The sequence below is a fragment of the Lichenostomus cassidix genome, chromosome 1, assembly GCF_008360975.1.
Source record: "Lichenostomus cassidix isolate B80296 chromosome 1, HeHo_3.0, whole genome shotgun sequence".
Classification (NCBI taxonomy): domain Eukaryota; kingdom Metazoa; phylum Chordata; class Aves; order Passeriformes; family Meliphagidae; genus Lichenostomus; species Lichenostomus cassidix.
Window position 1 is genome coordinate 80,146,493 of NC_139479.1, and position 25,037 is coordinate 80,171,529.

Sequence of the window (25,037 nt, forward strand, 5' to 3'; positions counted from 1 at the left end):
GAGACCCCTTCTTTACTCACATCTCAATTGAGTGTTCAGTGAGTAAACAATGGCCAGGTCTTATCTTGTAACCCATCCAGGGATTAATTAGGTAATCAAGAATTAAACTGTTTATTCAAGTGAGTTTTTCATCCAAGTGCAAGGTCTGGTATGTAAAATATGCACAGTACTGCACTGGGCTCTAGGGTTGGGGTTGATTTCACTTGACTTTATGTCCATATCTCAGCAAGTCATCTAACTTCTGTTTGATGACAATGGAGAGAGGAAGGCCCACTCAGAACATGGACTGAGCCCACACAAATTTTACCCAACCAATCCACTACTCTGGCTCTTGCTTTGAAAAGTGGAAAAAGCCATGTATTACAGAGATGTAGGATTAGGGAAATAAGTTAGTATTGAGAACATGGCCACCAGCTGATTTCCCACTGATTCTTAATTTAAGTGTTGCTTCCCTTAAACTGTTTCTCTCTAACTCTTTTGGTCTAACTCCAAACAAATATTAAACACAAAATTTTAGCATGCTATTTATGCTGTAAAACTACTTGGCTCCTCTTATATATACAGACACATATAAAGAAAATGGTGAGCACCTGTCCTGCATAACCCTGTGTGCTTTAACGCTGGTCTGGGGTTTTATGCAGTTATTCCACTGCTCTCACAGCTGCTTTGCACTATTCTCCACCACTGCCACAGTAACACCCACGTGCATGGCCCTTTGCACAGCAGCTGTCAAAGAAAGCTGAGCACACAATCACTTCTCTCTGTTTGCTCCTGTTGTTGTCGTGATTTATTAGGTACAAAGGCAGGAGACTGGCCCCCCCGCACAAGTCGGAAATAGAGTGTTTCACCCCAAAAGGGAGTATGGGGAATGGTGGGCGAGCTACAATGACCAGGTAAGCAAAGAGCAAGTGGCCTTAGGTCAGTGTGATATGTCTGTGAACAGGAGGAGCAGCCCTGGACCATTCCAGGCCAGATCCTCTGTCTGTAATTCCTGTGTATCCCATAAAGTATGTTTAGAAAAGAAAAAGAAAAAAGGTGTTGCCACTGCTGATTTCTGTGTTCCATCTGACCGCCAAAAAATCCCTGCACCATGTTCATTCCAGTGATCTGAACCACGTGTCCTGTGTGATGTTGTTTGTAACGTGGTGCTTTGGGGAGGAGAACTCTTACACCTGACTCATTAAGCCAATCAGGCAGATGAAAAGAAACAGCATACCAGCCTGCAGTAAGGGTAGGCCAGCTACATATTAGGGGTTACATTAAGTCTAATAAAAATAACTTTTCAAAAGGAGAGAGAAAAAGTGATTGATAAAAACATTTTCAATATGAAAATGTTGATTCTTGATCAAAATGTCTTGTGGAAAAGTGCTGAGTTTTGCAGTAGTCTTAAGGAAATGTTTCAAAGTAATTTTAAATAAAATTTAAAACTTTTTTTTTCTATAACTTTTTCCATTTAATTTAATTTAATTTCTATAATTATTTTCAAATTTTTTGCCATTATGTATGATATTAAGCATGACATTAAGCACCAATACTGTAATTTAATGAATATCAAATACTAGATTTTCTTCAATGTTACTGGAATTAAGTGCTTCAATATAGCCATGTTGATTTATTTCTATTAAAATATTTCTAACTACTTAATCCTGTGAAATACCTGGAGATTTCAGTTATTCTTCTCATTTTGAGTAGTCAGATTTCCTGAAGTTGAATTCTCCCATAGGACAGAAGTTTCATTTCTCCATACATCTCCCTTTATAAATGATTAAGCACATACATGTCAAAGATGGTTATACATCTTTCATGAAACAATGCTCTTAAGAGGCATTGTGTCATTGTGTTATGTTCTACTAAGTGTTAGAAAAATATTATAATTTATTTAAAGATCGACTCACTCCTTATCAATCCCTGTAGGATATTTTTAAATGTCACCTTAGAGCACAGGGTGATCAAATTCATACCTCCAGTTTTCCCTGGTGTTACGTCACTTGGGAAATTTTATCATTGCAGGAGGGTGTTCAGTGAGACACTTGCACACTTATGTTTCCCTTGGGTACAGCATTCACACACATACATAAGGCCATCAACACTCAAACCACACACCTGAGAGTTCCTGCAGTTTAAATAAGATCAGAAACATTTATCACTGAGTGTTGTATACAAAGTATATTTTTTTGTCAACTGGAATTGTTTCTTGTCCATGTGTTGTCTGGATTTTTTTTCTTACATTGCATTGTCTTCAAAAATATTTATTCTTCATTTAAAAGCTATCTGCAATCAATATATAATGGAATTTTGAAGAGAGGAGAAGTACGTGTACTTGTCCGACAACCATATTTTGTTGTAGAGTATTCAGCTCTGTTTTGGCTAGCCATATAAACACACTTGAAAAACTTCTTTTTTATATCTTCACAGTGAAGAATCTGTTTGCATTCCAGACTGTAATCAATCTGAGTCAAGTAGAGAGGAGGAAAAGGTTCCTGTTAAAGAGGAAGCCCTAGCAGTCAAAAAGACTGGAAACTGTGTCAGTCTAATAGTTCCACAGCAAGACTGTCAGCTGCAAGACCTACTCAAACAGTTAAGAACACCTGCTGCTTAACAGAGAGTGCAATTGCATTTGATGGCTGTGTTTTGCTGTCTCCAGCCACAATGTCCTGGCCAATGGTCCTTGTCCAATTTTGTGAGCTCAGTAGAGTTGCCATTGAATAGCCTGGGAATTTCCCAGAGAGAACTCAGATATTGCAGAACAGAAAGTAGGTACCATTCTCATGTCTCTGTAGGTACCAGAGCGGTGCTAGAAGTCACTGATTTGAAGAGCAGATGGAAAAAGATAGATGCAGGGGTCTGACTATTTGTAAATGATGAAAAAACTCATCATCTCATGAGACAAAGAGGTCTCATGATACTGACTGAAACCCGCTTGCAGACTTTCAGTCTAAATAATGCTGCGCAATTCATACTGGGCAGCATTCTGCTCATGTCCTCTAATCCCTTGTGCAACACTACATTTGTGTTCCAACCCTTGTGTGGATATTTTCTACATCAGGGCCTTACCATCCCTTTATATTAGTATTACAAGTGGATTTTTTAAGATGCAAAGTGACACAAAAATAGAAGTAGGTGTTACATTATGTGATTTGTTGTAAGGTCATTTCTAATTAAGGGAAGTTATGACATCCTGCTTCACCTGTGAGCATCATTCACATATATACGATAAAATCAACTATGGAATGTTATATTTTATGAAGCTTTCACAAAGCAGGCATCACAGCATCATTTCTTCTGCATTTTTTGCATCATATTTGAATTTCTGATTTGATTAAATGCAATTACTAAGAAATATTCATTAATAATGTTGCTTAATAATTCACAGGAGTAATTTTCCTGCTGATAAGTCCCATGTGCAAAAATACTTCTGTAATTACTTATCAGGCATGCCAAACATTTAAAATTTCCCCAATTGCATGCTCTTTTCAGAGGATAGAAGTCAAATAAATTCTTGACTTTGGAGAGATGACTGGGAGAGTTAAATTTTTTTTTTTTTTTTTTTTTGTTGGTTAGTTGGTTGATTGTTGTTTTTTTTTGTGTATGTGGTTTTTGTGTTTCTTTTTTTGTGCACTGCTTGTATGCTTTGTTTCAGTGTCGGGTAAGGCAATTTCTCCCAGAATTTTCTATTTCTCCCAGATTCCATTTCATACCTTTTGTAATGAAAACAATGAAAAAACATGTTGACCAAGTGAGGCTGAAAACACCTTAAAGCATGTTCTGCATCAGGAAGCAGAACTCAGAGTTCAAGAGGTGCCGTTGTCCTCTCTCCATCTCATGAATAGAATGCTCCATTGTAGCAGAGATGTGCTCAGAGATGCTTGAAATGGCACAAAGGGTAACACAGCTCTAGTTACCTTAATTAATAATTGCAATGAGCCAGGGTAGTAGACAAAAGAAGATACATCTGATACCAAGGTCATTTTTGCATTTTGGGTGACGACTATTGGTGTACTAAAAATGTTTCATCCAGATACCAGACCCTTGATTTCCCATTCTAACCAGGCATGCTGCTGAAGCCGCTGCCGGAATTAGCATCACTGGTGGCTGCACAGGGAGGTCACTGGCAAAGGTTTTGTCTATCAACTTTCTCTCACTTTTTAGTTTCTTTCATCCTTACATATTAAAGCCATCCATATAAATGTCAGCCTGTATTTTCATGAGGAAAGGAGGTATCAACAGATTACAGTTTGTAGAGTAATATAAATAATTGCTCTTTCAGTTGACAACAGAAAACCACTGTGAAAAATAATTGCAAACCAGTGTTTATTCCTAGAACTCAGGACATTAAAAAATTATTTTTTGCTCTGTATCATTCCTCTTTTCTGTTTTGTTGTCATTTTATCTCCATAGAAAAAGCAGTATGAGAATAATTTAAATTAAATAACTTGAGTGATATATCACTAGCAGGTTATTTGTGTGGCAGAATTGTCTTTTACCTAGGGAAACAATTACGTAGGTATGTAGAGGTTTTCTTAAAAGCTTTTTAATATTAGAGGAATAGCAACAACATAAAGCATTATAGTGGTAGTGTTGACTAATTTAGACATCTTTGGTTCTGCATCAAGTTATCCAGGTTGTCCTATATTTCTGGGAGAAACTATGACTTGCTTCTTCATAGTTGTATACTGGAGTTCACCAATTGTGCCATTTTTTTATCTTCAGTGTTTTTAGCACGTTGCAAGGCACGTTGCATTCTCCCAGGGATGAAGAACTTGAGTCACTACAAGCTAAAGGAATAATGATCTGAGATTGCAAGTGACAAGATCAAAGAAAATGCTTATGTGCCCCTACTTGAATTCATCACAGGCACACACACACCATCCCTTATGAAGAGTCAAGTTTTAATTAGGTCTACAGATAGCACACAAATCCTTTACAGGCAGACTAATTTTATCATTGTGTCTTTAATAAGGTTTCAGCAGAGGAGTCTGAAAGGAGAACAGACTCTCACCATTTACTTTGAATGACAAGAGTTCTCTTTGGCAGAAAGTTATATGGGCTGAGTCAAGAACAGAAGTTTATCCTGCTTACCACTGCCAGCTGCTTCTGGGGATAACACCAGAAGACTTCTCCCTTAAAACCAGTAGAAGCCTGCATAGTGTTGGAGCAATACCTTAATTGCAACACATCAGCCATTGAAACATCTGGGCATAAATTTGCCACCAATTTTAGCTCCATAAAATTTAGACCAGTGTTCTGAAATAGGGACTTTCATTCATGGACTTATAAATTTAGGAATTTGAAATCATTCCTTATTATAGTCACATAAGGACAGATTGCAAACATATCATACAATTCTCCATCAAATTATTGTCCAGTGTCTGTTAGCAGTTGTAACACTTCAAATCTGGGGTCAGATACCCATATTAATATGTGATAGGGAATAAAAATTTCCTTACAGTTTTGTATTAATCTCTACGATTTCACTTATACTTTGGTTTCAACTGCTGAGTAATACTATGCAGCTATGCATTCTAAGCTTTCTTAAAAAACAATGAATTCTATAATTTGAAACTGAGTTTCCTAGTTCAGCCAAAGATATTAAGAGAACAAGTGACTTATTTTCAAATTTCATATGCTTTCAGTAACTGTCCCCAGTACCAGTCCCTAGGCACTCATCATCACAATTAATTTTAACAACTCCGCGTAATCAATGAGAATGGCACCCTTGTTAAAATATGAGAGTTTTCAGCTGCTGTGTCTGTCAACTCCTCTTCCTGTTTTTCATTTCTTCTGCATTTTGAAGGACCTTACAAAACAATTTTGCTTCACTAGCACCTGGCTTAAAAAACATGTGGCAGACCTATGCACCATCTCACAAATAATCACACCACAGAGGAAAACATTTTGCAACAAAACTTCTACTACCTCAACTGAAAAAGAAGACAAAGTGATCAATTCTAGACAGCTTAAAAAATGTGTAAAGGGAGGGGAATATTTATTTTACACCTAAATGTACAAAAAGCACTTAATGCTTCTCATGAATAAAGAGAAAAAACCTTAAAGACAAAACTCAAGTATCTCTAAAAAGATTAAGTAAGGGAAGAAAAGGAGAAAAAAATCTAATTGCTATTCTATCATCAAGTGGACAACTGTAGAAGCAATATTTGAAATATCAGCTACTTCAAAAGCTCTCTCATTTATTCCAATTACATTTCTTGTACCTATTATATCGTGGTAGGTCTAGCAGCCAGGGAAAGAGCCAGTCTATCAAAATCAAAGCAGCTTTTAGTAAAGATGATGGAGAAACAATTACTATGTCTGGTTCTCAGGAAATCTCTCTTGTGCATAAAGCTGAACCTTATTAACCTATATTGAAAGAAATTTTTTAAAAATGTGCTGCAAAAGCTTTGTTTTACAAAAAAAAAAAATTGTGAATATTGTGGTATCACTGATTGGAGTTTGCTACACTCTCCTCTGCTCTATTCAGTGAAATGTGCCAGCAGAAGAGAGGAGTAGGGTAGAAAAATTTGTATCCAGCCAAACTTTGTCATGGAACTTTGGGAGTTCAAATGATAAATTATTCTGTGTTCAACTGAGGGAGACAAAATCTGTTTACAAGAAAAATCTAAAATTTCACTGACTTAAAGTTTCCCATCATTGAAGATTCAAGGCAGAGCTGGGCATAATAAATGTAAACAATTCCATTCCTAGACATCCTACTCTATGCCTGTGATCTATCTTTATTTCTCTGTTTTTAAACTGTGGGCAGTGTGTGGTTTCCAGTTAACCTGACAGAGTACCAATCAAGATGCAGTTAGAGCAGGACCTTAAAGTGTTATCACTGCAATTTATCCACCACCCAGTTTCATGCCAATATAAGAAAACAAGTGGTTCTCCTTTCACAGAGGCAACAAATTATTGCACACCTCAGTCCAGTGTTGACTTCCTAGTAAGTAGGTGCAGCATGATAAAGCCGAGGATACATTTCGGACATTAAATACCTATTATTGCCAGGGAGGCTACTAGGACTTTAGCTACAGGTTTCACTCCTTACTCATGAATTAGAGAATCAGAAAGGTTGGAAAAGACCTCTGAGATCATCGAGTGCAACTGCAAACCCAGCATCACTAAACCATTTTCCCAAGTGCCACATCCAAATGTTTTGAACAACTCTGGGGATGCTGATTCCACTGCTTCTTTGGGCAGACTGTTCCAATGCCCAGCCACCTGTTCAGTGAATGGTGCTTTTGTCCTATTCAGCTTTTAATATTAAGGAATTTGAAAAGAATAATGGTCAAGTCTTTCAGGCTTTTGCACAAAATTTACATTCAACAGCCACTGGGTCTCCTTCAGACCCCTAAGATCAACATGAGAGCCACATGCAAAGATTACTCTTGGGCAAAGTACAAACACAGTGAATATCAGCCAAGACTGACCCAATCCCAAACTGAGATTCAGGGAAGCTGGTGACTTGCTTCACTGGAGATTTAACTGTCAGCTGCCTTTGCCAAGGGCTGGACACAGCCTCAGATTTCATCCATTTCCTTTCCCCAAGTTCTTCAGCTTCATATCACTCTTTAACAATTGTCTCTTTATCTGTGACTGGGGAGGGAGCAACATGTTCCCTTCACAAGCTCTTACAATATGACTTCCAGGCCATGAAAATATCTACATGCATTTAATTCTCACTAACACACTTAAAGGGTTTGAAGATCTGTACTAAGCCAGTACTGTAACATCTGTACTAAGCTTGAAGTCAGGAGGGTTGCTAGAATATACCTCTTTCTTTGGGGAAGCATTTCTATTTGCATTTACTAATTCTTCATGTTAATGGCATTTATTTCACCCCTGTGGCAGGCAGCTCTGCCACAGATCCTTCTAAGACCTCAGCAGGAAGACATACAGGACTGGACCTAGATCCTCTCTTCCTGCCTTTTCTAAGTTACAAGTGCTACATCATTCTACCTCCCAGTCCAGGTCAAACTCAGCAGAACCTGGGAAAAGGTTTCATGGTCATCATAATGGAACTAGAGGCAAGATCTCATCTACCAAACAATCCAAATTCTACTCCTGCTGCTGTCACTGAGCTCCCACTGAGCTCAGGACTCAGCATGACCAGTGAGCCAGGGCTCTCAAACAGTTCTCACCACCCACTACGTGTGTGTTCCAAGGAGAGAAGTGCATAGTCCTCAGAGGGAACAGTTTTACTCTGGAGGATGTTACTGCCAGCTCCTGTTCAGTCCAGAACTGCACACACAGAGATTCACAGAGTCAAAGTGAGCAGTGCTACAGGTTAGACTTTGCCTTTCCTTCTTGCTCAGACAGAGATACAGCAGGAGGAAAGAATTGTCTGAACAGCAAGTTACAAGCCACCAGCTGTTTTGCCTGGCATTTTGGGGGTAGGGGCCCAGCAGTCAACTTCCAAGATCTGAATAATGTCCTGATGATCATTGCAGCAAAGGGGTGAACTCATATGTACTGATGCAGATAATTTCCCAGTCTACCCATTGTACCAAAAAGTACCCAAAGTACCCATTGTTTCACATTGTGTTTGTCTTCTGGATTCTGTCATGCTGCTTTTGAAGAGGAAAGCTGTTGGCATATGTTGTGTTACATGATCCATTGTAATTTCATGTAACATAATCATGGGTGTGAACCTACAAGGAAGTTTTGTTTTACACTCAGCATGCAACCTTTCTTTTCAGATGACCAGAACAGCTATTAAATTGATAGTTTTAGGCAAGCCTCCACATGAAGGCTGGTATAAAGTAGTCTGTGTTTAGTAAACTATGTGCTTTTTAAACTGTTATGCTGCAGGCTAACGTAAGGATATCCATTGCAGACTTAAAAAGCAAACAAAAAACAAATTTGCAATAATCTGCCAGGGTTTCCAATGTTGTTTTCTTTTCAAAAATCCTAAATGGCTATAGCAAATGTTCTGGAAAACAAAGTAAATTGTCCAGAGTTTCGATGTATTTTATATATAGATCACGTTTATTTGTATGTGGAGACTGTTTTTCCTGTTGACATCATTTCAGAGTCATTGTCTGTTTCAGCTAAGAAATATTTCTAATGATCTTCCTTATTTCCAAGAACTATATGTAAATGTATGTGTGAACACCAGCTCATCAGAAAGGAAATACTATATGAGAAAATTGTAAAAGGAAATACTATGTGTTTATAAGGGCCACAGCTGGTTTCTCTTAGGTATCAAGAGGAGAACAATAAGCAACTTTGACAAAGAGCAGAGTAGGATGGGATCTGAAGAAAATTTACCCTAAGAGGACTCATTTTGCAGAAAAGTGGAGCAAAATGTTTATTGCTGTCTCCCAACTCAGGTTACCAAGAGGAGCTGCTTGTATAGCTTGTCTGGTATTTCTTTCCTACTAGGAACATAGTTTCATTCTCTGAGCCAACCTGCAATTAAAAAAAAATTATTTCTTTAATGTAGTGGCAGCTAGCTTGCCAAGTACCTCGATGAAGAAGAAGTTACCCATTAAAAGCATCTCTCCACCTTCAACCAATATAGCCCCTTTCTGTGTATTGCTCCAATACTTCCAAGTACTGGGATATAAACATATTGTTTTCCCCAGTCTTAACAGATTATGCTTCTTCATCTCCCAGTCTGCAACCCCTGCCCCATACCAGGAATCCATGGTCAGAACACTATACCAAGCTCCTTTCCACTGAAAGCTCCCATTCCAGCACACACACCTGCCTACTACAACCCAGACACTCCAGCTCTCTCACTTTTTCTCTCCAAGCGTTTAATTCTTCCTCACTCCTCAGTCCCACAGCCCCTCTTCCTGACACCAGTCCAACAGAAGGGAAGCCATCAAGCTGCTCCCTCCCTCAGGATGGACATTGCCTATGGCCCACAGGCCTCAACAGAGGGGTCAGCAGTGGCCATGAACTAGCACAGGACAGGTGATGGCTGGATGCACAACTGGCCTGTGAAACGAGCTGGCACATGGCTTGTTTTCCTGGAACATAGAGGTATAAATGATAGATATAGATATATTGCAAGAGATAGATATAGATGAAATTATGCTCATCTTTATGATGAATATAAGCTCTGAAATACCATATGCCCATGGTATAGGCACAGTGATTATAGTTTTGACTTTGATGTAAGTTACCATCTTATCTCATTTGTGTTTACAGCTCCAACGGGAAATCAGTTTCCTGGGCCCAGAACGAGAAAAGCAGCCGAGGAGCACACCTTTGGCAGCGGTTGTCAGTCCACATCAACAAAAAGGAGAACCCCAACCAAACTGCAGTGATCAAGCCTTTTTCTAAAAGCACAGATAGTAGCCGACACAGTAGCAGCGCTACATTTCCCGAGGCTAGTGCCAAAACACTTTACGACGTTTCGGAAGCCGAAGAGCAATACCCAGCTCAGTACCGACCACAGACTCCCTCACCAATCAGCACTTTGAGCCACAGAACTGCCTCTGTCAGCCGAACAGAAGATGAAGCTCCTACCTTCCAGTCAGAACCTCCTCAGAGAAGTAGCTCCTCGCAAGGCTCCCTCATGGAGCAGATCAGTAGTGTTGTTACTCGCTTCACAGCCAATATCAGTGAGCTGAACTCTATGATGCTTTCAACACCTACTCCAGGGACACCGGGGGCTGCTCCTCTCTGCTCTTCATACCTGATTCCACGGGAAATCCAACTCCCTACAACAATGACCACGCTTGCAGAGATCCAACCGCTTCCTGCTATTGAAGTCAATGGCGCTTCGCAGTCTGCAAGGAAGCCTTCAAATGACAGCGTCAAAGAAGGCACTTCAGAGACCCCAACAGCCAAGCAAGACCTGGAGGAGTTGGTAGCTTTAACTCCTCCCTCTCCTTTTAGAGACTCCATCGATTCTGGAAGTGCATCTCCCAGCTCTCCAGCTTCTGAATCAGCTCTCTGTATCCCATCCTCCCCCAAATATGACACACTCCTCATCAGAGATTATACTCAAAGCTCTTCTTCGCTGTGAATGTAGTTCAAGATGATGTTGTATCTCAACAGCTACAAGCAAGTAGTGAGGGGACAGCCAAGTCTTCAAGACCTCCAGTGTTTACGCAGACAGAGTGAGAGGCATTGGGTCATCTTGTGAGAAACAGAAGGGAAGAAGAGGAATTACTTGGGAATTGGAAACATCAGATTAATTATGCTGATTTAAAGACAAAATGACTCTTGGCAGATTATCGTGGCCTTAAAAAAACATGGGCTTTTCAGAAACACTGAATCTATTTTTGAGGGCTTATAAGGAGTCTGTTAATCCAGTTACATACCAAGTGCTTTGCTTTAGTATTACAATGAACTGTGTGTACAATATAGGGGACGGGGGGGAACTAGATTGTAAACAACTGTACAATGGTTTGTTTGTTTACTCTGATCCCTTACCCAGAAGTGAACCTTGATCTTTTATCAAGAATAGAAGACCAAACATTGAATGTACATTTTCTAATAGACTCAAATCTGGGACCAACCTGTCAAGCTTTCTTTCCTTTTTTTTCTATGAAGATCTCAAAAAGCAGTAATGTATGTTCAATAACTACGAAACTTTTTGCTGAAGAATATTGTGTCTGTGATACGTTACACGTGGATAACACTAAGCTGAGGCTTTGCAGTGAGGGACTGCAATATGGAGGGCTTTACAAGTGACTTCTCAACCTACACATTTGTTTATGAAATTCTCTTCTATCAGTATCAAAAGTTCAATTTGTTAACATTGGATTCACCTTCACAACAACAAAACCCAAGGAAGATTTCCTGACTATTTCACCATGTTGCCAACTAATAATGAAGTAGCAAAAAATATTTTCTGGAGTACTGTTTTGTAATTCCCTTATCAGGGAAAGTTGTTGAGATGAATATTCTCTTTCTAGCAGCACTACCAAGCTATATTATAGCTGCACTCCCTACTGAAATTAACACATTTTTATGGACAATCTCGTGATAAAGTTACCAGTTAAAATACTTGTTCAGATGCCCATAATCTTTGATTGTAAGGAACAGGTAAACACCCTAAGGATTTTCTCCATACTTTGAATGACAGAATTTTATGATACAAATTTGGATTATGATGAATGCTAACTGTTAGTGGAAAGGTTGTCATAATCATAATTTATATATATATATATATACATATAGGGTAAAAAAACCCTGTGTCAAAGTCTGCTTAGAGGTGATTAAGCTACTCTTTTACAAGCAACAATTTTAAACTTTGTTTAGCTGCCAACGCCTTGCAGCTATGAAGAGTGACAAAAAAAAAAAAAAAGGAAGAAAGAAATATATTCAAAGCAATACAGAATAAAGGTTAAAACAGAGAAGACCTAATGAGATATGAACCAACAGAGTATTTGTTTCTTAGCAACTCACAGAAGAAGCAAGGGGATTCCTCATATTTTTTTTCCTATATCAAGGTAGTACAATTTAGTGCACTTCATACTGTCACAGCACTTTTTTAATACAGGCAGGGAAGAGTTTTAAAGTTTGAATAGAAGCTAAATAATTTTTGATAGGTGTAGTAACATAGAACTTGTAAGTCAGACCCTAAACGCACACTGTATTGGCTCTCTTCTTCATGACATAGCTGTCCTCAGGTGCCAAAACTTTTATGGGTTTGTTTTATTTTACTGAAGGATAGCATGAAGTGATAAGTAATGTACTTCAATTCAAAGTTGAGTTGATGTAGCCTTATATAGAAGACAGCCTCAAGGAAGGGAGCCTTAAAATAAGGCTGCTATACTTTATTTTCAAAACCTTTAGATCTTGTTTCTTCGAAGAAAGCAAATATTTTGTAATCAAAACTCATACCTCCTTTTTCTCCCCAAGTTCAAAATAATAAATATTTGATCAAACAAGAAAAAGATGAAAGCACATTCACATACTTTAGCAAATAACATTTTCTATTCCTTTGGGATGCTTGTTTCACTATTATGTGTTGCACCCCAATTTGCTGCTCAACAACATTTAAAAACAAAAAGTAACAGATGACTGAATCCAGACCAGCACCTCACAGAGATACTCTAGTGACTCTAGAGCAAGGCAGTGCTATACAATTGCAGTCTGGACATGCTTATTTTGTAAGGTGCAGTCATTTACTAGCTATGTCTATAGCACGAACAGGCAGATCACAAAACAGCTCTACTCCAGAAGGCATGACTGAAGGTCCTTGTTGCCCATATGTAGTTCTTGCCTCCTCACATGACTGATCAGCATGGACTCAGCTCTGTGCAGCTGCACAGTCCCCAGACTAGAGCTCAGTATTGCCCTCTTGGTTCACAGTACTAGCATGTCTCATCATTCCCTAGCTGCCCATGTCTTCAGGAGAAAGCATCTTCTGTCACAGGTTACAACCCACATTTAAGGGAAGAGCATGTCCAGTCAGTCTGTGATGCAAACATTCTCATTAAGGGAGTTTAGATGATTTAAATGTTGTTTGTGGAAGACTTATATGATAATATTTGTCTCCCATCAGTGCAATATTGTTTTAATATAAACAGAGTGTACTGAGATAGTTAATGTGAATTTCAAAGGGATTCTATTACTACTTGTTCTCTTATACTCCAAACTATTGACCAATGTTCTTAAAAGAACATCCTCCACCTTGATCTTTCCCTAGCATTTTAGGTCCCCGTTCCTGTAGTCTTTTCTTATGGTGGTGGACAATTAATATGATTGTATTCCTGCTAAAATCTGTGGGTTTCACTGCACTGTGAAATAATCAGCAGTGGAAATAAGAATTATACAGACAAATATAAAAACCTTTCCTTAAATACAAAACTTATAAAAAGGAGTGAGAAATAGAAACTGTCAAGCTCAGCATAAATATACCTCTTCTGCTCTCAAACTGCACCATCCTGGTCATAGCTATTGCTCAGAGCTTCCTGACAATTTTCATATATACTGTCAAGATTTTACAGGTATGAGGATGCCCCATATGCCCACACATGCAAAATTCTCAATCTAGCACCTGAATGCATGTTTTAGGAGCCTAAAACCCTAATGTTGCACAACCCAAATTTCAAACATTTTTGCTCACTCTCACTTTCAGAAGAGTCACATACCTTTTGCATATCTATTAGCCACAGCAGAAATTTTTATCACATGAGGAACCATGGATGGATCCTACCGAGATAGTACCCTCTTGGAGTCAGTCTACCTATAAAGAAAGGTAGGGCAGCCTTACTGGCATTTGAAGAAGGCCAAATCCATTTCAATTGTGCAGACTGGAATGCATCAACATCACTTTGTGTGATGTGTTTGGATTTCAACAAAGGGAGGAAAGGTTTTCTGGAGAAAAGGGCAATTACAGGTGTAATGGCTGTAGTAATAATCTAAATGAATCCAGTGGGATATTTGCAAAACTGGAAAGTTCCTTGGGAGAAGCCAGTTGGTTTGACACATGAGAAAAGAACATTATGAATGACAGACATAATGACTTTATTATGCTGTTTGTATGCTAGTCTCTGTTTAGGACATTAAGATATAGTATCAGGGACTTTCAGATAGATATAAATGCAAAAGTTACAATCATGAACACTTTTCAATCTAACTAAAGAATGTGCATGTACCAACTGAATGGCTTGAAATTTGCCTTCCAATTTAGTGCTGCTGCCAGAAAGGGAATTAAACGATTTGAAACTATTGTCATTCTTGACTACAGGGACCTCAAAAAAATATTTTCTTTTTTCTTTTTTTTTTTTTTTGCTTGAGGCCAACCCTAAAGAGTGATGGTGTAACCACCTCTGGATCTGTGCTTTTGAAATAAAGTGAATCACTCTGGCAGGCCAGTTGGGAAGAAGTCTTTGCAATACTGACAAACTGTATTTTTAAATTGGCTCTGAAGAATGATTGCACGACTTTGAAGATGTGCTTCCTTGTACTTCTATCAGAACATTTGGTGCCTAGACTCATGCAGATACCTTAGACCAGAGATTTTTAGACCACAGTCCACAAATCACTTGCTGATGTTTCATATGGGCCTGACTGATCACAAGGTGCTGGCTTCTTCCATTGATTTCCAGCTACAAAAGTGAGATAGAAACTAAATGTTAATTTAAAAAATGTTACAAGTTCTAAAAGAAAAAAGAAGTTTTTAGTTAACTTGGATGTTTATTCAGTTGCTGTGTTTGCAAAAGGAAAACTTTTGTTAAAAACTGGGAGAATAAGAAATCCAAAGAGAGTAAACAGGAAGGCCAATCTATGATTCTCACTCTGGATGATAGCGGAGTTCCCCTGGGAAAGTTTTCTTTAGTGTGCAAGACTAAACAGAAAGACAGCATAGTTGTGGGTGTAAGTTCTGTAAAGAAAAGTGTGCAACCTTGTTATTCTGCTTAATACATCATTTATGAGGTGAGAGGATAGAAGATGACAGCAACAGCCAGCATACAAAAGAGTCAGTTCCTTAGGGAAATCAGAGCACTATGCTCAGGATTAATGATGTGACCACTAATTTTTTATAGTATTGGAGACCAGTGTCAGGGCTGACCCCAAAAAAAAGACTTTGGAGCCAAAAGTTAGGATTTCAGAAAAATTTAATACCTACAATTAAATTCAATTTTAAAACAACTATTTACTCCAGCATCTATCATTGTATGTCTGCCCATGCTCAGAACTAACCTGATCATTACACATCTAAGGGTCTTTGTATGTTACTCATGTTAAAAACCCATCAGGGATGCTGAAAACAGCAGTTCCTAGGTTAGATCCCTGTATATATCCCATGAGAGAGCACACAGAATGCACAGTACAGTTTCCTACCTGGAAAGTGCACTAATGACTGAGCACTGAGATACTCTCTGTTCATTTCCCTAAGGTAACTTCATAGGGCAGAAACAAATTCAAGAGCCTGGCAGTGGAAAAGGAACAGCTACTGTGCAACCCAATAAGACATACGCTGAATAAAATTAGAGATCATATATGACCATTTAATATAAAAATACTTTAAAAAGCACTGGAGCAGGGGCAAGGTGAGTATTTTAACTACTAAGTGAAGGCAACCTTTAGTCTCTGCTATATATTGGCTAAAAATGTTAAATACTTCCCTGAAAAGTGTTTCAGTGACAGGAGGGAAGGATGTGCCATTACATAACTCTGTATCTGCAGAAATCTTGTCTTCCATCTGGAGTTCTCAGAGCCCTTCATGGAGAGGAGAGATTGAGTCTTTTTGGACAGGTGAAGAAATTACACTTGAGCTTCCTACTTCTCTGCGACTGCAGAAAAAGGCACCCATTTCATTTTCCTCTAGCGACCTTTTACAAAGGTGACCTGACCCATCCTTTAAACAAAATGTATAGCTATGTGCAAAATTTGATCCCTGTGGAAAATTAGGATTTTCTGCACATTGCATTTACATACTGGCTCAAATAGAGTATTCCCAGAGATCTCTTCCCTTGTTGTGTTGCTTTCTTGGGCACTAAATCTTCCTACAAACTCCACAGCAAGGACAGATATTAACAAAAAGTCCTGACCTCCACACTAGAGCAAAAAACCTATGTATTACACTGAATAATTTTAAATGTTGAAGTCCTTTGCTGGCTTTGGCCTTTAATCTATTGAGGTAAATGCAATCATTCCAGATTAATACCCACACAAAGAAAATCAAAGTTGGATAGTGGCCACTGAAGTCTAGATTTTGGCTATTCTGCAGAGAATGATAATGACAGGATGTTCTTCTGACTGTCTTTTGAATCAAACAGCAAATGGATTTTATTAGGTTCCTTCCTGAAGCTATGCTTGGTGAATAGGTCCTTCCTACCATTCATCTCTATCATTCCTACTCTATCTGGTATCCCAATGGGAAAATCATCCTCTAACTAAATGTGTTAAGGGATGTGAGAAAACATGTCCAAAAATAAGCAACAGGTCACAGTTTTCTAGCAGTTTAATGATTCTCAAAAAAGGAAGTCAATACTGTCCATGAACAAGAAAGTCATTCATCTGCTACCCATTTCAGTGTACATTTCATTTAGAAAAGACTTAAGTTGAATTCTCTGAGTTCATTTTTTTTGCTGTGGTTTATTATTATATCCTCTGTTCAAATCTCTGCAATTGCCACTTACAATTTTATACTGTGAAAATGAAAAGAGATACAGACCAGTGAAGCAAAAAGGTAAGTAAAAAATTCATCTGGGTGATGAATTGGTGTATATGGCTGGTTTTGTCTCACCTGAGCAATGACAGTACTAACAAACAATAATCATTAAGTCACTCCGATCTGCCAAATGGGAACAAATATACTATGTATATTACATGTACTAATAGGATTATATGGCAGCTGCTGGTGGTATTTGTAATTAGAAATCTATATAGAATATAGATGTTTTAGAGAGACGGTGCCAATTCCAAAAGATTTGTGTGGGCTACAAGTGCTTGTAATTATTATTTTTTAATTTGCTAATAACTTATGAAGAACCGGTTTCAAACATTCTGTGACCGTTTGTTCTTTTTTATGTTGTTGCTGCTTACAATATTAAAACATAGAGAATGTAAAGTTATTATTTTGATGTGAACTGAAAATGATTTTTCATAAAATTTAACATTTTTATCAGCTTTGGTTTGCTTTCTACCTGTACAAATGTAATTTATTTTAGCATTGAAGAATACACTTGCTTGTTTCTTAATTGTCTACATCATGTTATAGTTGGTGTTTATGTAGAGTCAGGTACTTTTTGAACAGTATTAAAAAAAATCTGTGATATGACTGAAAACTGGATTTTTTTTTTTATCCAAAACACTTACATCTATGTTTTCAGTGCATTTTTCTGCAAAACAGGTGTGCCTATACACAAACACTCAAATTATAATCTTTCTTTTTTTCTCTCCCTCTCTGCTGGTTTAAAGGATTAACATTAATGGTATCACAGTTACATAACATTCTAGTATGATTTGATTTTTGTCTTTTGAAGCAAATACAATCTCATTGAGGAGAAGTATATAGATTTTCAGGTTGAGGGAAATACTAAAATAATCTAGTCTTGAGCGACAGCAAACAAAACTGTTCCACTTAGAATCATATACCAAAACATGATTTTTATAGGCATTGTAAGGGAGTACTTTACTTCTACCATTGTAGATTCACATCTAATCTTAAACTGCAAACAAATATCAGAGAAAAGTTTTTATATCCTTTAACAATTTGGTTCCTAGTTCTCTGCCTTTGTAACCACTAGGAATAAACGCCTTGTCTCATGTCTGGCTGCATTCTGTATCCAGCCAACAGATTTTCCTATGCCTTCCCTATTAAATGCTAAAAAAAAAAAATCCACAAAACCAAAAACCCAAGCCCACCAACGTCTCCCAAAAAACCAACTAAACAAACAAACAAAAAACCCAAACCAAAACAGAACAAAAGAGCCAACAAGTAAACTCCACAGAAATAAAATCCCCAACTTTCTAGCTTGGAAATCCTCTCCATCCCATTATAAAATCTGTGGTTTGTAATAGTCTTAATATTCTTACATGGACTGGCATGAATTTGGAATAATTACACTGCATGCAGTGAAATGCAGAGTGTGAACTGCAGCACTCAGATAAAAGATTATTATACAGATTATTTTCTAAACACATCTCCAGAGATACTGCTGAATTGGTTTATTTGCTGTTGATGAATTAAGGGAAATAATTCATAAGACACTCGTAGGTAAACTGCCCAATTCCAGCTAAAAACAATGTGAATTCACATCATGTCTTTGAACCACTTAAAAGCCATATCCCAAAGTAAATTATTTCAGTGTAGAAATCTACAGCAATTGAGTCAGTGAAATATACTGCTTTAGATGAAGAATATTTTAGCAAAAGAATCATTGCAATTACATTGCAATTTGGAAAGAAAGGTTTTGAAAACCATATGCAACATCTTCTTTCATTGCAGAATATTTTTTAAAGCAGTTTCTGGAACACTAGATCAAATCTTTTGCATTTGCAAGAAAAGTTAATTTATGCCATGCACCGTGACCACCTCTCAGCCGTGTTTCTTCTGAGTTTCTGTTATCTCTACAGAATTATGTCATTCAAACCAAATAAACTAATAAATCCCATTCCAGATTAAATCACAAATCAACGTTTACATTGATTAAAAAAAGAGGGTTATAATTCCACAATCTGTCTTCAGAAACATCAGGGCAATTAGTAATGAGAAAAGCAAAAGCTCAACTTCTTAAAAAGTTTGGAGCCCCATTTTTCGGCCTGTCTGAAGCTTGATCTTTCTTTCTTGTTTGGTCCATAATTGCTATCTGATACCAGAGAAGCCTTACTGCCAGCAATGTCCTCAACTAAACTAATACATGGACTGGGTGCTCCTTTCCTTCTGACATTCTCTCTCTGCTCACAGAAGGGATGAACATTGGGGAAAGGGCTGGAATTTTTGGAACTGCAATCTTCCTTTGGGTCTGTTCAGGTAATATTTGTTAAATTTGTTTTCCTATTGTAGAAGTTCAAGACCAAATCACAGTGAAGTGCATGAGGCATTTAATATGGCAAAAGAATTAGATGAGCTTCTTTCACATATTCAGTAACATTTGTGGTTCATCTACTTTTTTCAGGACACTAGTTTCAAAATCACTGTCTGCTTTTTTTTTTTTTTGGTTTGCTTGTAAGTCTTATAATTTAGTCAATTTTTTAGACTAAAACAAAGCAATCAACATGCTTACTTATGATTTTGCTAAACAGGGATTCAAAATTTACCTCCACATCACTTACTACATTTAACTCCTTCCCAAAGATCAGCAAATGAAAAGCTTCACTGTTAAGTATTTCCTGGGCTTTCTCACATATGTTGTGAATGTATGTATCATAGAATCACAGAACTGTTTATGTTGGAAAGGACCTCTAGGATCATCAAGCCCAAATGTTAACTCAGCATTGCCAAGTCCACCAGTAAATCTTGTCTCCCTGCCCCACATCCGTATGTTTTTTGAACATTTCCAGGGATGATGGCTCCACCACACTACAGGGTGCCCTGAATTTTAGGCTTACAAATGAAATGTCAGTGAGACAAAATATGAAAAGGAGGTGTCTTGTATCTATATGTAAAGAATAAAAGCAGCATATAGAATATTAAGATAAATTGAGTAAGACAAATAAGAAAAAGTACATATAAACCAAAAATTTAAGACAATTAGAAATGAGATTTTAGTAGAGGAATAATAATGAAACTTTGAATTTAGGAAGCAACTAAAAGGCCAACACAGCTCTGAAGACCCACCTGAAAGTAAACCAGTCAAAAGTGCTAAGTATCCCACCAGCACAAAGCAGACCATGGACGGGAGAGCAGTAAAGAGCAGGAAAGAAATAATGTAAAGATGTTGTTGACATCACTGGATTCCCATGCCAACGTCATAGAGAAATCCTGACACAGTTATAAACTCTATGAGATGCCATTATTTCCTGATATATTGTCCCATTTCCTCGTCTGAGCCTTTGTTATTTGATGGCCAGAAAGGTGCTGGATTGTGATAGGAAAATCTGGCATCAAGTTAGTGCAGCAAAGTTGAGAACACAAAGACTTGCCACATTCTGCTTTGGTAGGACAATGCTGACAAACACTGCCTGTATGTGACTACCAAATACCAGAGTGTTCATCCAAACAGGCTTAACCAAGCTTCATTCTAAAGCAATATAACAGAGTTCCTTGGTTTCTGCCACTTATGGTTTATCCCAGCTGCTTTGCAAACAGCCCTGGGAGGCTTGGTCCATTAGATCAGAAAACACCAGGCTGCTTGATTGCACTGCTCCTCCAACAGCAAACTGCATCTGCTCATCCTAGGGAAAAGCACAATAGCCCAGTTATAACACAACACACATGTCTCCAGTGAATTAAAGCTCCCAACCACAGATGAAAATCCACAGCTGAACACAGCTACAGAGAAGTCATGTCTGCAGCAAATACCCACAGAAATGAAGGGGAGCTCACTGGGCAGTGACAGCTTGAATTCAGACCAAAAGGTGCACATTTCTTGTACAGCACGGCAAAAATCTGCCTGTAGCTTTGCTAGAACAGTCTAAATGCCAAAGTAAAAGAAAGAAATAATACAAAATTGCATAGAAAAGTCCAACACTGTTGTTGTAGATTACATGAAAATACAGGAATTACCTTTGTCTCTATTATACCTCAGTTATCTGATGACAGACCATGGAATAGTGAGTTTTTAATTTCTTCATCATCCTTTCACTACCCCAAGCAGACAACAAATAACACAATAACTGACAGGGATTGTTCGATCATCTCACACTGCGTCGATAGCAGCTGTCTTCAAAACAGATTGGGAGATACAAGCAATGCATCAACGCTGGCTGAGAGGGAACATGCAGTCAGCTGAAGGAAGGAAAATGTGTTTCACCAAACAAGGTAAAAAAGAGACTTAGATTGCAGCAACATCAATCCTGAATAATTTCACTGAAAATACTGCTGATGAGTGTGAACAAGACCTGGGAGTGTGTAGCAGATTGAAGTCAGAGGCTGTGTTCAGGATGGCTGGCAGTGTAATTCTTTATGAATTTATTTTATTGTAGCATGGTTCCACAGCAGATTTTTTCCAGAGAATGTGCATCTTTTGATAACTAGTATTTGCTTTCCCAGCATCTACATTTGATAATTTTCACTGTTTTCTTGGCTTGGAATTTCCTCAAAAAGCTATCTACAAAAGAAACAGGGTACCTGAAGTCCATTGGAAAACCCATTAAACCTTTACTGGCCTTAAACCTTTATTTTAATGAATCCTTGGTAATTTTGTATTACTACTGCCTGCACTGGTTATTTTTTACTTAAGCAAAAACACAGAGAAACAATTCCCAGTTCTAATCAAGTGAATGGGAATTCAGCCATGGAACTACTTAACCAGTGAGAAAGCCTGGAGTTCATTGTTAAAGCCTCCCTGTGCTGGAGTTGCTAACAGCCCATGTGCATCAGCAGGGGCATTGATCCTGGCCAATAACTGCTGAAGGGGGGTAATTTTCTGCAGATTGCATGTTCACAAAAATACAGCTCCTGACTAGAGCTGGACTTCCTCCTGACTAATACCCTATTTTATTCTGCACCAATTACCTTTAATACAAAGCTAGTTTTCTGGGAGAATAAATTCACTAGGTTACTCAAAGACTACATCATGCCAGCCAATCTCAGTGTCAGGAAATGTTCCCATTAATCTTAAATTTACTAGAACAGACTAGATATAAAACTATGTTCTCTGTTTCAGGACTTACATTTCAAACATGAAAAAAATAGGAGTGGAACACTAAGTGTTCAATGTAACTGGATCAAAGAGGAATGATCACACTCTTGTCAAAATCTTTCTCAATTAAACAAATTCCAAGTCTCTTCTTCTTCTCTCCTATGGGGAAGAGGGGAAGAGCTCCAAAGTAGTATTCAAACCCAGCCCCAAGGATTTTTTGCGGCAGCTGCTGGAACATAAAACTGCAGTCACCAGTTCAACAGTTAAATTTCATTCTCCTCAAGGATGACAATGTTTTAATTTCAGCTTTCAGGAAGTGGGAGGGTACTTAGCTTGGTTAAAAACAAGTTATTAATTCCTAAGAGCAACTGGCTCAGTCATAAACATGTACTTTTCCTATATTCTATACGCTTTTTCACTGGGGGTTTTGGGACACAACTGGTCAAGATGGCATTTAATGCAGCCTTCAGCAAATAACCAGGGCTGGTCTTTCTCATAGCACTTTGTGTTTTCCAAAGTTGCCATTTATGCAAACACTAGAATTGACTTTATTTCATTCGTGGGGTTTTTTTTTACACTAAACAGCAGTGAAAATATTCTATTTGTTCACTGCCCTTTGTTTTCCTGTCTCTCTTGACAACGTTGTACCAGAGCAGACCTGGTACATCTGATGCTATATTTCCACAGCGAGTCAGTTCACATTGCACAGCATCCAACAAGCAGAGGATGTTACCTGCACAGGGAACCCAGGGCTTTTTCCTCCACCCACACAGCAAACCAAAAGGCATAGAACAGGTCAAACATAATTAGTTTGTGTGACAAGGTTTCATTCTTCCAACATTTCAGTTTGTTAGTTGTCAATTCAGACTTGACAGATAACAACAAGATTTCTGACATTCAGTGCCAGTGTGCTGCTCTCTATAACAACTGAGTTTGGCATTTTCAGTGGCTGATTGTATCTGTATTCTCGGAATAACTCTTCATTATAAATATATTTGCATGAGTAGATAGATACAAAAAGTGGATTCCTTTATGACAAAGTGGTAGAGTCTTTAAAAGGACTGTTTACTTATTTTAGTAGTATTTTAATATTTTTGTCTTCAAAAGGTTCCCTCAGTCATAAAGACAGAAAACGAGATTTAGCTCATTTCATTGCCTGAACACTTCAATACTGACTTCAAGACACAGAGTTCCTAAGTGGTAAAATACACTCTTTCAAACATTCTTCCCTTAACTTAAAGCTATATTACAAGTTTAACTCAAGTATATGGTCTGCCATGCATCAGACAAAACATGATAACTCATCAGGCTGAGTAGTGCATGACAACCCCCCAAAAAAGCAGATAAACCAAATCCTTTCTTCCTAGTATTGCTTTTAACCACGGAAAAAAAAAAGAAAAAAAAAGTCTGTCTTTAAATATTCAACATTTTTGAAAGTCAAAAATAGGCTGGCAAAGAGGAACTAAGTTACAAAGTCTATTATTGAGTCTGCTAAAAGGAAGAGACTTTTGTTCCACTGTAAAAGAGACCAAACCATGGGGGAAAAGTATGACTAAAATGTAATATATAACTTCTGCCTTTCTAATTCCATTAGCTGTATTTCCACTTCTAAAAATGATTATAAAATTTTAACCTGCACTGATACAGTTAGCACTGCACAATCCGAGTGAAGACAAGACAGTGATAGCATTTTATGTGGTGCAGCAAACTGAGGTCAATCCATGGTGGATAATTTAAGGCTGACCCTGAACACATGCTGTGAACCACCCCTCATACCTCTCACTCAGTGGGATTTAGCTAATTATCTTTAACACTTGTAAAAAGACAGTCTTGTTCAGTTATGGGGAGGATTTAATGGTCAGCCTAAAAGGTCTGAAACAGTCTCATCCATCCTATTCCCTCAGCACAACTCCATTCAGCTTCAGCTCCCCTGGCAAAGCTTCTGACCCAGTGCAATAAATCTTACAGCTAGAACCATAGTTTTGTCATTTCTACACTTCCTATCTCAACTGCCACTTGGTTAAAGTATTTGCATTAAAAAAAAAAAAAACAAAAAAACAGGACCTGTAATGAAAAATATCTTCACAAATCGTTTCCTGAGGATTTTATTTCCTCTTTTTCTTCTGTCTAGCACAATCCTACTTCCAAATGTCAAAAATCCCTTTGGTGGAACAAGAATGGTGCTGGCTGTCAGCTCTGCGGATTTTACTGTCGTGTCGCATCAGAAATAATCCTATTATTTCTTCCTTGAACTTGCTTCATAAGGATGAAGAAAATGAAAAGCTATAAACCAAGAGACATAAAAATGAAATAAAACACACAACACATTATGGAGCAGAGAAACTTGCAAATATCAGCAAATTTTCAGGTGATACATTTTCTCCTAACCTGCTCAAGTCTTTTTAGCCTTATAATTTATTGGATGATCATTAGATTCAGCACCTCCTATGTGTTTGAATCAAACTTCTGATGAGATACAAAAGTGTAAGTTATTTCCCCCAAATCCTCTACAAAGTCTGCACAGAACAAAGAATTGAATTCATCCCAAATTTTAAGCAACACACTTAACATCACTTCTCTAACCCAAATAAATCAATAACACTTTAGCTCTTTTTGGCTGCTTGGAGTCAACTAAAAATTATCACTGAATGCCCTACTAAACCAGCAGATTTTTTCCCATTACAAACTTCTAGAGCTGGCAATTTAAACTTTACAAAGGAATACAACTAAAATCCTGTCAAAAAGACTATATCCTGATCATCAGATTTTAGCTCTCCCTTTCATCCTCTTTTAGCTTCTGTGATTGGTTTTGTGTACTGGAAATACTGCCATTACCATTTCACAATTTAATAAATAGTCCAGTCTCAATGCAAA

General features: G+C 37.8%; 1 protein-coding gene across 4 annotated transcripts in view; it reads left to right on the forward strand.

Moving 5' to 3' along the window:
* GRM5 (glutamate metabotropic receptor 5) overlaps positions 1 to 17,702 on the forward strand; it is a 236,228-nt gene extending 218,526 nt beyond the window's left edge. For 2 of the 4 annotated variants that reach the window (XM_085065342.1, XM_085065334.1), the window contains 2 exons: positions 795 to 893; positions 10,156 to 17,702. In XM_085065342.1, the coding sequence (XP_084921468.1) occupies positions 795 to 893; positions 10,156 to 10,978 (922 nt within the window). In that variant the 3' untranslated portion in view covers positions 10,979 to 17,702. Of the gene's footprint in view, positions 1 to 794; positions 894 to 2,415; positions 2,578 to 10,155 lie in introns of all 4 variants that reach the window. The other 2 variants (XM_085065359.1, XM_085065350.1) reach the window with 2 other exon arrangements.
* The last annotated feature ends 7,335 nt before the right edge of the window (positions 17,703 to 25,037 follow it).